The following is a 16215-nucleotide window of genomic DNA, read 5'->3' on the forward strand; positions in this document are numbered from 1 at the left end:
GGGCTAGGCCAGGACACCTACCTGTGGATTGCTCAAACCATTTACCCTTCACTCGGTAGCGGATTAGCGCTTGAGGTTTACTGTCAGGTAAACGACACTCAATGATGCCTGTGCTTCCTTCGTCCACTGTAACTACTCGCTGGCTAGGTGCCTGGAAATCACTTATACCTGCAAGAATAGAGCAAATAATAATGATCACTATTTACTGCAACATATGTCAGCAATACATTGAAATCTGACACAGGCAGCATGGCTGAAATTTCAGACAGCAGATACCTTCCACTTGACCTTTATGAGACATAGTAGCCATCTGTACACTGTTCCAAGGATGCAGGATTACACACTCAACCGGACTGCATGTTACCATGCTTACTTGCACTCCTGCAAATGTTTGCTATAAATAGAAAGAAATGCACCCCTAAAATTTGGCTGATCCACACAGCTCTTAAAAACCAGGAGCAATATTAAAACAAATTTTCCAGATCCTGATGATCAGAATAGCAGGAGAAATCTAAAAGTTTGAAACTTAATTTATGCATCCATCCATTGTGTCATCAATTTTAATTTTTCACTATCCATTTTATGTAGATTGAAAATCATGGGTAGCGATTTTGTGATAAGCCGCAAGCATACATCAGGACTGCAGAGGCAGAATTTTATCCTCCAATAGTTGATTTTGGGATATGCTTTCCTTTTTCATACTCCTAATTAGGAGCCTCACTTATTAAGAATAGAAACCATTTCCTATTTAGTTCATCAAAACTCTGGTAATAGGTTCAAAATCATATCGTATGTTGTCATGTGTTCTGGTCTAACTGACCAGTTTCTAACTATAGATTTGTTGTTGTGCAGAATGATACTATTACAAATGAAATGTCTGCTAACACCCGATATATTCTGATTGCGCATGCTCAACTTTTTTCCCCAGATTCAAAAAAAATTAAATAAAGTTCTACTTGACTATTTTTCTTCAACGATTCTGAGTATACTTTTTTTAAAAACCTAACTCCACAAATTTTAAAATACTTAAATTTGATTCAGAGATTTTGCTGTTACTGCACTAGCTCAAGAGTGTTAGCAGACATGAAACAAATAAAGATATTGATCTGTACTGCAAGCATATGGAAGTGCAATTAATATGGATACCGAAGTGCAGTTTGCTGTGCTGACATCACTGCATCAAGTAGTACATTTTCCTGATACTGTTTTAGCTAGAGGGATAACCAGTTTTAATGTGCATCTGATTTTCAGTCCTCATTAGTCACTACAGACAGAGGTAGAAGAGGGAAAATTAGGAGTGACAGGTAGAAAATAAACCAGAGAATTAACAAGCATTTAATTATTTTATTCAATTGGATATGTGGTAGTCTACTCATTGTTTGGGTATTTTACTTGGAAGGTCGGGGGAGTGCAAGGAAAGGAGTTAAGAAATTATTCTACATTTTCTGACTACATATTTGGACCATCACTTGTTCCAGGGTTTCAGAATCTGCATGGGTCCCGAAATCACAGCCTTCCATTGTTATATAGATTACATTTCCTCTTCCAATTTTCTTAGTCCTTGGGCTGTGGTGGGGCTGAAGTGGAGAGTGAGAAGGCTCGAGAATGAGCTCCAACAGACCAACCCAACATTATACAGAAAACCAGAAGTTTACACACTAAGCTGTACCTTTCGATATGCTTTACTCTACTCTCTGCATTTGTCATGTTGCCAGCATCGATAATTAATACTTTTTGTGCACTCAGGTCAAGCTAATAGAAGCAGGAAGATGCTTACATTTACTGTAGGTCCCAGTTATGCAGGCTGCCTGTGTGGTCTGACTGTTTCTTAATCAGGGAAATTAAACTTCATTACAACTTTTATATGGTTGCAAAGCACTTCCAGAAGGCCAGTTACTCAAGGTATAGTTTTTTTTTAAGAAAGTAAAGGTTTCTTGCAAACAATTTGGACAGGAAAACAGATTGCAAATATGCAAGAGCCACACTCTCCTCTTTTACAATAGGGAATGTTTCCTTCAGTATTCCACTCAGCCAGTCATTTCTCAGGTCACTTCCTTCTACATCAGCTTGCTTTAATCGGTCAGATCTATTTTTATAATTAAAGCCTTTCACATTGATTCTTCTCTCCAAGTCAAAAGCAAATCTGCTCACTGGATTAAAGGTTTCTTATCCCTTAGAAGAGGCAGGTAGCAAGTGAAATTCACCACCTTTCCTTTTAATTCTCTGCCATCCCCAACCATTGCTAAGGGAACACAAATACTGCTTATTTAGAACATAATGATGCAATCTTAGTTATGTCACACGATATGGAAAGGGATGATATTTTTAAAAAAGCAAGTCAGCTCTAGGTTTGCTCTCGTAAACCATCCTCGATATACTTTAGCAGGAATGTGAACAGGATTGGCAAAACAAAAGCTAAAAAGTTGATGATGAGAAAAAAGAACAAAGAACTGCAGATGCTGGAAATCAGAAACAAAAGCAGAAAATTGCTGAGAAACCTCAGCAGGTCTGATAGCATCTGTGGAGAGAAAGCACAGTCTACACCTCAAGTCCAATGCCTCTTCCGTAGAACCAAGTTCTGAATAAGTCATACTGGAGTGCAAACGTTAACTCTCTCTCTCTCTCTCTCCACAGATGCTGCCAAACCTGTTGTGTTTCTCCAACCTTTTCTGTGTTTGTTACAAATTTCCAGCATTCTCAATATTTGCTTTTTATTTGACATTTGTTATTGGGGTGGCTTGGTGGCTCAATGGTCAGCACAGTGCCAGAGACCTCAGTTCAATTCCAACCTTGGGTGACCATAGAGTCATAGTCATAGAGATGTACAGCATGGAAACAGACCCTTTGGTCCATGCCGACCAGATATCCCAACCCAATCTAGTCCCACCTGCCAGAACCCAGCCCAAATCCCTCCAAACACTTCCTAACCATATACCGATCCAGATGCCTTTTAAATGTTGCAATTGTACCAGCCTCCACCACTTCCTCTGGCAGCTCATTCCATACACGTACCACCCTGTGTGTGAAAAAGTTTTATGTCTTTCCCCTCTCACCCTAAACCTATGCCCTCTAGTTCTGGACTCCCTGACCCCAGGGAAAAGACTGTGTCTATTTATCATATCCATGCCCCTCACGATTTTGTAAATCTCTATAAGGTCACCCCTCAACCTCTGACGCTCCAGGGAAAACAGCCCTAGCCCGTTGTGTGTGGAGTTTGCACATTCTCCCCGTGTCTGCATGTATTTCCTCTGGGTGCTCTGGTTTCCTCCCTCAGTTCAGAGATGTGCAGGTTAAGTGGATTGGCCATACTAAATTGCCCATAGTGTCCACGGATTGCCAGCTAGCTAGGTGGGTCAGCCTTGAGAAATGCTGGAGTACGGTGATAGTGGGCCTGGGTGGGAAGCTGTTTGGACAGGTGGTGTAGACTCAATGGCCTGCTTCCACACTGTAGGATTCTATGATCGTTATCAAGATAGCTTTTAAAAAAGGACATAAATTCTTCACAGAGAACAATCCATAAAAGCATCTTCTAGTCCAACTCCAAAAAATGTCACTTTAATCCCAGGTCTCTGTCATGCTCCAGTCAAGTAGTTGGGCACTGAACAGTCGAGTCAAATCAGAAAACTTAGCATGCAGAGGAGGGTGCTCTAATAACACTTCAGTATTGAACCTTGGTAAACCTCAACTGATTAAAAAAATGTTACATTTTCAGTTTAATAGATCAAACTATAGCTCATCTCATTCAAATAATCTGCACCAAAGTTACTCCTATTTCCTAAAGGATACCCACTTGCAACAGTAACCGAAGAAGGTCTGCTCACTACTGCACCGACAGAACTGCTTGCCACACAGAGGTATCTCCCAACATGGGATCTTTGTAGATGGGAGATGGTCAATGACCCAAACTGGATTGCTATTCCATTCTGTTCGCCGTCTGTTAATTTCTTTCCGTTGAAGTGCCATGTAATGTGTGCCCAGGCAGGCTCTGCAGCACAGCGAAGTTGAACTCGTCCCCCTAGTTTCTGTATTGTGGACAGGGGTTCTGCTGTGAAGTAAGGAGCCAGGTCTGTATAAAAAGGAAAAAGACGGGTTAAAGTTGCCCTTACTTCTGAAATCATAACCTTACCAAAAGGGAACCTCCTTAATTGGATTCATCATCTGGATGACACCGGGTTTGCAGTCCACCATAACATTTCTAGCCTCGGGACACAGAGGCCAATTCTAGTGATCATTCCAAACAGCTAATACAAATGCAGTATTAGAAGAACATAAGATGTAGAAGCAGAAGTAGGTCATTCAGTTCATGATTCCCTACAGATTAAAAATCAATTTCAGTCTTGAATATACTTAAATGACCCAGCCTCAACAGCCCTCTACGGCACAGAATCCAAACATTCCCAAACTTAAGAGATTCCTCCTCATTGCTGTTTTAAATGTACAACCCTTAATTCTGAGATGAAACCCTCTGCTCCCAGAGGAAGAAACAACTTTTCTGCATCTACCCTGCCAAGTCCTTAAAAGCTTGTTTGCTTCAATATAACTGGACTATAGAAGAACGAGAGAGAATATGTACCGGTCCAACTTGTACAATTTCTTCTTTTAAGACAGTACCTCCATACCTGGTAGCAGCCTCGTGAACCTTTTCTGGACTTCCTCCAATGCCAGTGTATCTTTCCTTAGATAAGGGGCCTAAAATTCTTCACCGTATTCCACTTGTGGTCTGACTAGCACCTTGTAAAGTTTTAGCAAACTCTCCCAACTTTTACACCCCATTTGTTTGAAATAAAGGCCAATATTCCATTTGCTTTCCCTATCATCCACTGAATTTAAATGCTAGCTTTTCCTAATTCATGCAGAAGGACTCCCAAATCCCACTATTTCATTGCTTTCTGCAGTCTTTCTCCATTTAAATAATATTCAGCACCTCTACTCTTCCTGCAGAAACGCATAAACTCATATTACATTCCATCTTTTAGCCTATTTCCTTAACCTGTCTACATACCTCTGCAGACTCTGTCATCATCACCAGTTACCTTGTCACCTATTTTTATGTCATCGACAAATGTGCAGTCTGTCTGGTCTATACAAGATACTGGGTGCTAGAAACGGTGTGTCACAATGGGGACATGTAAAATTGCTCCCAGTTCCCATATTTGATGGAATCACAAGATTTGTTAGATACACGAGTTAAGACTTCCATCTAATTTCTGGCAGAAATAGGATGAAGCAGTGAATAATACAAAAGAAAATAAAATTGCTAGAAATAGAAAATGCAGAAATATATAGGGCGATCAGTAACTGTAAAGATAAACAGATTATGATATTGGTTATGATGATACAGAAACATTCATCAGAACTCTTGACAAAAATACAGGCAAAACATCAACCGTAATCCCTTTTACTTCTTACAAATGTTGATTCACCTATAAATCCAGCATTTTATGTTGATAAGAAATGCAAGTGCAAATAGGACAGCTTTGCCTGTTGTGTTTGCCTAGGTTTCAGTGGCTGTGTGCAGCACGAAAACTACAAGCCGTGCATTCATGAAGCAGCATCAGGAGGTTATTAGTATTAATGATTGAGCGTAATTTAGGCACAGTATCCTACACATAAACTGTTTGATACATGAATGTTCAACATGCCACATTAACTCATTAATTACTTACAGCCATAGAGTCAGATGTACAGCATGGAAACATGTCGACCAGTTATCCTAACCTAATCAGTCTCGTTTGCCAGCACATGGGCCGTATCCCTCCAAACCCTTCCTATTCATGTACTCATCCAAATGCCTTTTAAATGTTGTAATTGTATCAGCCTCTACCACTTTCTCTGCCAGCGCATTTCACTGTGTGAAAAAGTTGCCCCTTAGGTCCCTTTTAAATCTTTCCCCTCTTCCCCTAAACCTATGGCCCTACAAGTCCTGGACTCCCCCACAACCTGTGATAATGACCTGGGTGTTCACCCTATCCATGCTCCTCATGATTTTATAAACCTTGATAAGGTCACCTCTCAGGCTCTGACGTTCTAGGGAAAACAGCCCAGTCTATTCAGCCTCTCCCTTTAGCTCAAATCCTCCATCCCTGGCAATATCCTTGTAAATCATTTCAGAATCCTTTCAAGTTTCAACCCTTCTAATAGGAAGAATGCAAATGCTGCAAAACAATAAAGGCTTAAATATCAAGTTTGGTAAATTTTATACTAGTTGAGGTTAGCCATTTCCTAACAAGGAAATTGCTGGATGGAAATGTAGAACCACAACTTTGGGAATACTTAAACCACGGCAGACATTATAAGACAAGTGGATAGGAGAAGTATGAATCCCATTTTTTTTGCCACTCAAGGATTTTCTTTAAGCTATTTGTATAGAAGTGCCCCATGTTAATGTGATCAGTGATGTGCCTTGACATTTCAAAATTGTTTTGTATTAAGTCATGGCTTACCTGCCCTGATACATGAGAAAACAACTGGCAGCCACACACAGAACACCGAGTGCATACGCCCTTTCTCTGGATCCATTGCACTGTGACAGGGAAGCAAGGCTGAAGAGCTCTGCAGCAAGACAGGGTGGCCAGTACAATCTGCAAAAGCAAGAGAAATGTTCACTGCATACAGTGAAGACAAGAGCCAATTAGATTCACAATGCTCACCATCGACAGAGCTAAACATGGATGCTTCAATGAGAGCTCAAATAATAAGCCACACATCAAAAATCAACATGTGACAAAAGGAATGTTTATTTGATTTTCCTTCTCTTTCTGTAACTCTGGCTATGGTTCAATCTGGGACAGCCTGTACTATGAGACCAGTAGAAAGAGAACAGCTGTTGTCTGGTCTGATATTTTGGATCAACAAGCATCCCAAGCACCATTCAAGAAAACTGAGCTGCAACATCTTTGGCCTAATACCCAAGAGGCATAAAAATACTGTTTTAATACAACCATTTACTAAGTTCAGTGTCTAGGAACATGCTCTTAAATATCAACTGAATAACAAGTAATTAGACCAATCGACAAGACTGAAGTGATTAATTGGAGGCAGAGCTGTATAATAGGCCGCTTGTAAACATATCACATCTATCTGCCTCCCTTTGTCATGAAATCCTGAATCACTGTGGTTCCCTAAAGCAATTTACCACAGAAATAATATACAAACATCAGCAAAGATGGAGTACAAGAAACAGAGAAGCTTCCAAGCTTGAATGTGAAACAAAGCAGCGTAACTCTGTGGCAGGTGCTAACGTGTCTGTGGCAGCTGATTTCAATAGGATTGACAGCATCTTAAATTAAAAACATATTTTAAAAAAAAAGAGACCCCTTCATCTGAGAGATGGCAGAATGCCATTTATATAGCTGAGATCTCAGGCACCAAATCTGACAAAAATAGCTTAAATGCCTTCTCTGCCCAAATAATTCAGTACTCAAAGGCAATTCTAACCACTTAGATGTGAATTACATCATTTTTCTTCTTAACAAAAAGCAAAGATTTTCTGTTGTCAATCTTTAGGTTTTTTCCACTGAGAATATCAGATCCCTTGGGCAAGGCAGCAGTAAATTCTAGGTGAGTAAATGGACATTAGCTTTCTGATAGCATCGCAAATGGTCAATAAGCAGCCAGCTCTCTATGCAAACTAATCTGCATTCTGCTGCCTGCACTTTCTTCTAACTAATGTATCAACAAACAAATCAGTTTTCGGGTTGTGTGTTATTTGTAAGAGCTAACAAATAACATTAGCCCCAGAGACAGCTATCTCTGGAACTCGTTCAATTAACTAACTTAGCTTCAAGTTACAATGGCTTGAGATGAAACACTGAAGTTGATTGAGTACTTAAAAACAAAATGTACTTGTTAACCTCCTCAGGAATTAACCATTACCATTCCATTAGTATGGGGGGTGGCATTTCCTCACCGCTGAACAAAATATTTCCTGTGGACACAGACAAAACTTTCTCTAGTACAGAGGCCCCACCAATCCCAATCCTTAAATTTATTATGACTGGGGTGGACAAAGTTAAAAATCTCACAACACCAGGTTATAGTCTAACTAGTTTATTTGGAGTCAATAGTTTTTGAAGCGCTCCTTCTTCATCAGGTAGATTTGGAGCAGAATCATAAGACAGACTTTATAGCAACAGGATTGCAGTGTCATGGAATGTAATATTAAAAAAATTTAGCTTACATCTTTCACATTTTAGAATGACCATGTTAGTTTTGGTTCCTTCATATTGTTGAGAATGTAACTTTAAAAATGTTTTGGGATTTACATATGAAGGAACCGCAATTAACAGTCATTCTAAAAGATGAAAGATGTAAACTAAATTTGTTTAATATTAGATTCCATGACACTGTAATCCTGTTGCTATAAAGCCAGTGACTTATGATTCCGCTCCACAACTACCTGAAGCAGCAGCAGCACTTCCAGAGCTATTGATTCCAAATAAACCTGTTGGACTACAATCTATAATTGAGAGATTTTACCTTACTTTTATTAGTTAGAGTACAGAGGTACCACACCACAAAGACTAAATGAGTGGAAGTTAGTGCCTCAGTTTTCCTTTTGAGGGTGGAAAAAACACTTTGCAGACGTTGATTAAAAAAAGGTGCCAAATAAGTTTAACAGTGGAATGGTAGTACGACAATGTGGAGTTACATCTCCATTTGACTATCATTTCAGTAGCTTTTAAACTATAACAACACTGTTGGGTTAGCATCATCAGTAGTGTTCTCTTGTGTGAAGGTCATGGTTAGTTTGTAAAAGGGGGCAGGAATATATCAAGTTTGAGGAGGTTCACTGAGTTGATCCTGGGTTATGGAGGAATTTCCTATGAGACATTGAGTAGATTGGGCCTGTACACATTGGAGTTTAGAAGACTTTGAAGAGGCGCACAGTGAATCATCTTCATGAAGTCACCAGATTCAAAAGATTAATGCTGCTTTCTCCAACAGATGCTGCCAGACCAGCTGAGTTTCGGCAACAATTTTGGTTTTTGTTTCAGATCTGCAGTTTTCTTTTAATATGAAAGGCAACTTATTGTTTTGAAGGGTTCCCAGACGTGAAACATTAACTCTGCTTTCTCTCCACAGATCTGCAGTTCTTTGTTTTTGAAACATAACATTCTTCGGACACATAACAGGGTAGATGCAGAGAGGCCTTTCCACCTCTGTGCGAGATGTAGGAACCAGAAGGCATAATCTCAGAAAAGCAGTCGCCTATTTAAAACAGGGAGGAAGAGGAATTTTCTCTTTCATAGAGTAATCAATCCATGGAATTCTTTATTGCAGAGGGCTGTCAAGGATGGATTATTACATATATTAAAAAGAGTTTTAACCTGCATGAGAATCAAATGTTGAAAGGATTAAACAACAGCTTGGCTGAGAAACTAGAGATAGCACTGCAGAAATGAGTCAAAACTAGAGTTGAAGGAAAATTGAAGGAGTTATGATCACTCCCAGTAGCACTAAATAGGCATTTTACTTGTATTGTTATGATTGGAGAAAGCAGTTATGATGTGATATTGAAATGAACAATCCATTCAATGGTTTCAACCCTAATGCCAAATGAATGACGGTGATGCCACCAAGGAGGGAGAGAGACAGCAACCTTCACATGGGTCTCCTGAAAACCTGAAACTTGATATTATTAGCACAATTATCCTTCCTGGTCATTGCGTGACTGAGAGACATTAAAAGATTTCAATGGATGAATTCGATCTCAATGAATTGAACATTATCCTTAAACACCCTTAATGCAAACTCAGACAGATCTGTAAAAATAAGGCCCTTGGTTAATGACTACACCATTTGCAATATGATGGTATGAACAATAAGTATACACTTTTGAAAAAGTCAAATTTTTTAGACTAGTTTTAATGGTTCAATTTATAGGGTCGACTATTACATGGGCATTAGTTTTGAGGGGCTGAAATCCATGCTGCAGTTTGAAATACTGTCTTGTTAGCAGAAGTGATTTTTTGCTCAACCAATCCCAGGTAAAGAAGAAAAACACAATGAATTACAGTAAAGGTAATTACCGGATAAAAGCAAGAGAAACAAGAATGAATTACTGGTAGTAAATTTTATTTATACATACTAATACGAAAATTTAACATGTCAAAGATTCATTGAAATCCTGCAAAATCTCACTGTTCAACATCGTCATGGTCTGGAATAATGGCAACTTCATGAAACATTTATTAAATTCTGAATGTGGAAGTGTCTTGAATTTTCCTGCCAATCCTTCCGTTTCCCTCCCATTTACTCTCGTATGTAATGAGCCCCAGCAACATTAACAAATTTGTCAAATAATTAAAGATATATGGAGCTAATATATATCATTTTTATTCAGATATAATGGCACAATTAAAATGATTAACAGTTTAATGATATTAACTTTTGGATGGATAGTGAACAAAGTGCAATAAGTATTGATAGACTTAGTTCCAACTTGAATGAATGAATGAATCAAAACGTGTTGTAGTAAACCAATGGGCTAAGTAGAGTTATGAATGAATGAATAGAGACACAACATAGTAAACAAAGACCGACAAGTAGAGTTACCGGTATGAATGAACGAATGTGATTTTGTTTAAGTGGGTTAATGCGGACATGCAGTTTCCTTTGCAAAAGGTTTATAATGCGATAAAGTAGGGTCAACTTTTATTTGAGATATATGGAAAATATAAGATTTTTTTTGGCCAAAAATAAGGGGTCAACTTTTACACAAGGTCGACTTTTACACAAGTATATACGGTAGCTTCTGCTAAGTTACACAAATCTGTTAAATTAAATTATAAAAAGCAGTAGAATAATTACTAGTATTTGCATTACCAATTTTCTCTTTAGACAGTAAATTAGTCAGTGATGAGACAAAAAAGCAATTTTAACAGAGTATATAAATAGAATGCACAGCAGTTAAAACAGATCAAAATGAGGAAAAGATGTTTATTTAAAAAAATTTTAGTTCCTTAATGACTTAATATTTAATTTCATCCTCAAGACTGATTACTTTGGTTTGCAATATTTTCCTCCACAACATCTACCCCCTCATCCAGGCTGTCAATGACTCAGATCCTGAGCCGACTGCCATTTCCCCATTAGCTTCTCAGCACAACGAGTGATTCTGTTAATCTCCCACTCAACCCATCAGGAAGGCCCTGCTGTGAGTAAAGTGCAGCGTTTGCTTAAGCACTCAGGCCTTGCTAGAAAAGGAACTATCCATCGGCAGCGTGAACCCACACTGAAAGAAAAAACAAACATCTCAGCCCGTTTACACAAAAGCACTGCTTGCCCAAGGAAGCATGCAACTCCATCATACCACAAAGTGAACAGCTGCCTCAAAAGCAAACCGAACCCAGCTACTGTTTCGATGAGGGTAGGTCCAACTGCCATTCTGTTAGCTGGACTCTACTACTGCATTAGTGTAAATGCAGAACATTTTGTGTTAAGTCCATTCAGGGACAAATGCAACAAGGGCAGACATCTTGGAAACTTCAAATTCAAAGATTTAAAAAAAATGTTATCAGGGTAAACAACAGGTAACTGAATTGCCACAGATAATAAATAGGTGCACAGCTCAGTGATGCATGACGTGTTTAATGGCCCTGACAAGGAGCGACCTTCATTCTCTCCAGTAACCTCACCTCAATGTCTGATTATAAAGGTACCTCTATGTTAGATCCCAAAGTGCTGTGTAACCTGCATGTACTTTGTCATTCTGCATTCTACCATGCTTCACTCTCCTACAACTTGACAATAAAATAAAATTACATACTTGGAAAAAGAACAATTATATTTAAGATTCTGTTAAAAAGGACAGAAAGTCTGCTAACTGCAACAGATAGGAACAGCGTGTGAAAGTTGTCCATAAGGACTTGTGCTTTTGTGTGGAGACTCAGCTGTACTATGTAAAGAGTTCTGGAAATAACTAGGGGTGCCTGGCTTGTGTTATTGTTTGGCCTAGGTCCCTGACTGATGAAAAGCAGGAAGCAGCACCCAAGAACTAACCAAAGTCCTCCTAATGCATATTTAAATCCATATAACAGTTTAGTTCTTGGTCCCAACTGTGGACATCTTTTTGAATACCCTATTTCTACACAACTTTGCTGAACTTCTCTGCAGAGACTTTAGTAATTTGCTTAGGACTATCAAATCAGCACAACTGGCATGCAACACTCATGGCTGTTTTAAAATCATCTCAGTACTTCAGTGCAATAAAAATTCACTAGGAAGAATTGGTAAATATTCTTTAAAATGTGGCAATCAAAAAAAATCATATGAATCAGCTACAATGGCAACTTGCATTTATAAAGTGACCCTCATGGGTACAGCATTACAAGGAAAAAGAGGAAAAAGCATTGGCAATTGGGGACAGCACAGAAGGGAAACTATAAAGCTTGTTTAAAAGGGGTCTTTAGGATGGTAGTGAAAGAAGAGACAAAGGGCCAAGAGATATTTTTGCAAATAGTTTCGTAAGGCTTAAGGATAATGATTTGAAGGATTACTCTCCAGTGGGACCAAAGGCTAATTTATAGTGAAAGAAATGATATTGACTTGTGGAGCATTTGGTCTTGCTCAGATAAACTGGGAGAAAATTTGCGGAGGGATTTAAAAACAGCTTAATACAAGAATATGCACCTATACACTTGTTTCAATTAATTTGTTATGAAAAAGGAGAATCCAAGCAATGCTGTGAACAGACATGGGCTTCAACTCTAATTTCATGGTTAAATAGTGCCACAGATCTAATGTCAAAATAGCATGGTCAATTTTAGCAGGCAAGAAAAAATACACAGACATTGGCTAAACAGTTAAACCACCTGATTTAATTTTCAATTCAATGCTGTTTGTCGGTGCCACATGCTGGCCACTTGAGGCAAGTGCAACCTTAGAATGGTTTATTTTATTTCAATTTGAATTCTTCATTAAAATTAATTTAGGAATGTTTTGTTGCACTATTTGAGGGGCATTTTTAATGTGAAGTAATGGAATATCAGATAAATGACATTTACATGGGGATTTCGAATTGGCTATTCCTGACACTGATCTCTCTTCAAAAGATTATTAATGAGAAAAATATCAAAAGGATCAATTATCACACAACAGGCACAATTAGCAAGAAAACATGCTAGAGCCAGTTATGAATACACTATGTGACAAATATTTCCTTGGAGTAGATTTTACAGTGGGAAAGTGTTTTTAGCCTAGTTTAGTTTTAATTGAGTATAAATTCATTTAAGTGGTGCTGAGGATTCTATAGTGCACACATAAGGCAGTTTTTAACAGCTTCCACTCATTGAGTAGGAACAAAGGCAATTACAATGCAGGCACCAAAATGTTAAAACAACATTCAGGGCAGGGAAACAAAATGCCAGGCAGAGACTTGGTTGCTCATTCTCTGCACCCCTGTGCACATTATTGAAACATACGCTCTACATTATCTGTTATTTCAAAACTCAAGTGAAGGGAGAACTATTATTTATATATTACCTTAGTACAATGCCTAGAAACATCCCAAGCACTTGACATGCAATTAATTACTTTGTGCAGTGACCGTTATGAGGGTAAGAAGCAGCCATTTTTCAAACAGCAAGGTGCCACAAACTGTAATGAGATGAATGTCCATTAACCTGTGCATTTTTTTTTTGAAAAGCAATGTTAGTTGAGAAAAGCATGTTGAACTTCAGACCAGAATTCCTGGCTTACATTTGTACCGAACTGTGTAATATTTTTAAATATCCAGGATGAAGTAGGAAATGGAAAAAAAAAGTGCTAAAAATACTTTAAACATGCAGAAGGAATTTTCAGTATCACTGCCACATGATAACTGCATGAGCTCCTGGCACTGGATTTTCACCCAAATAACTCCTGGCCATTTAAGGTGATTGACCTTATTTGAAAATGTCCCATAGTTCAGTAACTTCCATTTTAAGTTGCAGATTCTAGTCCTTCTGATGATATTTCTTTTCCTCTTAATTAGTAAGTGGCATTTTTTTTGGTGATGAGTCCGCAGTTGCTTCTGGGCTTATGTCTCTCACTGGAATAAAAGGTTTTGCCTCCGAAAGTAAGTCGCACTATTTTTTTGCCAGGGAGAGCGAAAAACCGGGATTACTGCTCCCTTCTTTCTGTGTTGCTCTTTGGCTGTCTGCAAGCCTTTGATCAATGGCATTGCTCCCGCACTGTAGAAATTTCTCTCTCTCTCTCCACTCTGCTTATTCCTGGGGTCTGGGACAATGAGGAGAGCAGCTGCGACCTTCTAGAGCATGATGTTCCCTGTCCATAGGCTTCTTGCACTTCACAAACTTTCCCCAGCCCCCACACCCCCGCCTCCCTCCCAAAAGCTGCAGTGGAACCAATCAAGCATGCTTATCCTCCAAATGCCAACAAAGACATTTCCTTTCATGCCAGCCAGCTAAGTGGGAAGAAAATAGAAGTGACTTGGATAAATTGTAGCAAAGACAGAGAAAACAGAAAATAATCAACTCCACATGATCCACTTCTGTCTGCACAATGGAAGCCCCTCGACCTCTGGGTAACCTGGGATAGGTCACTGCCTGGGTCAGAGGTTAGTCACAGATAAGGCAATATTGAGTGGCTGCCAGTTACAATGACACTCAATGTGTTCCTAATTAGATTCAAGGATGAGCTTCGGCTCCAAGCAGTAAATAAGCGTGGCACCTTGCTCTAAAGCACAATAACTAAAAGATTCCATCTGAACAGTGCATTCTACTCTGAATTTTAACACTTCAGTAATTTTTAAATTAGCAGAGATTTTACAAAGCAATGACAATGAGCACAAAAGTCTTTTAAAACAAAATGCATTCCCTGCCCCCAAGTTAGTTTTCTGAACACCTTTTCTAAAGTTATGGACTCAAGCTGGGGGGCTATTCCACAAGCACTAGTGACTCGCTGGGTTCTCCATCAAGACATAACCATCCTGGATAGTGATAATTGTATTGGTGGAGGGATTTCGCATCTGAGCCTTGGGCAGCTCTAAACGTATAACTTGAAATAGAAACAAGGAAACAAAAGGTTCTGTAGATCTGCAACTGTGAATTCAACGAAGATCAGCTAACTTAACTAGCCTGCATGTCTAATTTCCAAGATGGTAGTGTATTTACTAACCAAGCCATCACTCAAGATAATTAACAAGTTCAGAAAAGCACACCCATTTGTTGTTGTTTTGGATCCCCCTCCCCCCTCTCTCTCAAGCAAACCATCTACCAACACTGTGCACCAAGTATCTCCTCCAGTAAAATGCGTTAAGGAAACAGCCATTTTAAAAATTGATTAATAATGCAATCTGCAAGGTCTGAAGTTGCCAATCACAAATTTGGAATTTTATTTAAAATTGAAACTGTATGAAAGTTCAGAGTCAGTGCACACAATGTTGCTTAGAGTAGAGTTGTCATGGCAATCAATATGGCACTTGTGCAATGGCATTTTGAGAGCAGCATGATCCTGGAAACCAACCAGACTGAAAGCATCCTGTTACAACTGTATTTATGCTTTAATGTTGTTTTCATGGGCAGTAATGGATGGCTGCACTCCTGCTCACCCAACAAGGTGCACAAGGCGGTTTTCATAATAACCGAAAATACCATCTCAATCTGATCACGTGTCCATATATGGCATATGGACTGGAGGGGCAAGAATCTAGCCCCGGTCAGCACAAAGTAGAAGATGGTGATGGGTGACAGATTTGAGGTGAAAGAGGAAACAGGTGACTTGGTCTTGAATGGGATGTTTATGAACTCAAAGATTATGAAGACAACAGCTGAGAAATTAAACGTTGTGGAGACAATAGTTACAGTAATGGGGTGAAGGTGGGCATGATGCAGATTGGTCTTATCAAGTGGGAACTGAGATTAAATTCAGGGCTATGGATTAAAGTCATCTACTCTGATCAGGGTGGCAGGATGAGGCATGGATCCAGATTATAGCGGGCCTGAAAACAAACACCCCAGCCTTCCTATATTGAGCTTCAGAAAATTTTGATTCACCCACATCTCAGCTGCAGTCCAACGTTACAGAAGCACATACAATATCATTGACATTTCTGTGGATCTAACTATTGAAGGATAATATGCTGATAAGGAAGGATCGAGAATAGATTCATGAATGACTGGAAAAATGGCCATACAGGAAAGAGGAAGACAGCCATGACTAGAGATGTCCTGCTGTGTTTGAACAGGTTGGAGTGGAATCGCATGGTATCAG

At 39.1% G+C, this 16215-nt stretch overlaps 1 protein-coding gene across 4 annotated transcripts in view; it reads right to left on the bottom strand.

Moving 5' to 3' along the window:
- cdon (cell adhesion associated, oncogene regulated) overlaps positions 1–16215 on the bottom strand; it is a 160885-nt gene that overhangs the window by 53585 nt on the left and 91085 nt on the right. For all 4 annotated transcript variants that reach the window (XM_087976487.1, XM_087976486.1, XM_043676883.2 and 1 more), the window contains 3 exons: positions 6444–6581; positions 3791–4066; positions 22–168 (listed from right to left, as the gene is read on the bottom strand). In XM_087976487.1, the coding sequence (XP_087832613.1) occupies positions 22–168; positions 3791–4066; positions 6444–6519 (499 nt within the window). In that variant the 5' untranslated portion in view covers positions 6520–6581. The remainder of the gene's footprint in view (positions 1–21; positions 169–3790; positions 4067–6443; positions 6582–16215) is intronic.

Source organism: Chiloscyllium plagiosum, unplaced genomic scaffold (genome assembly GCF_037043375.1).
Source record: "Chiloscyllium plagiosum isolate Xiang-an unplaced genomic scaffold, Cpla_swu_hap1 HiC_scaffold_29, whole genome shotgun sequence".
Taxonomy (NCBI): domain Eukaryota; kingdom Metazoa; phylum Chordata; class Chondrichthyes; order Orectolobiformes; family Hemiscylliidae; genus Chiloscyllium; species Chiloscyllium plagiosum.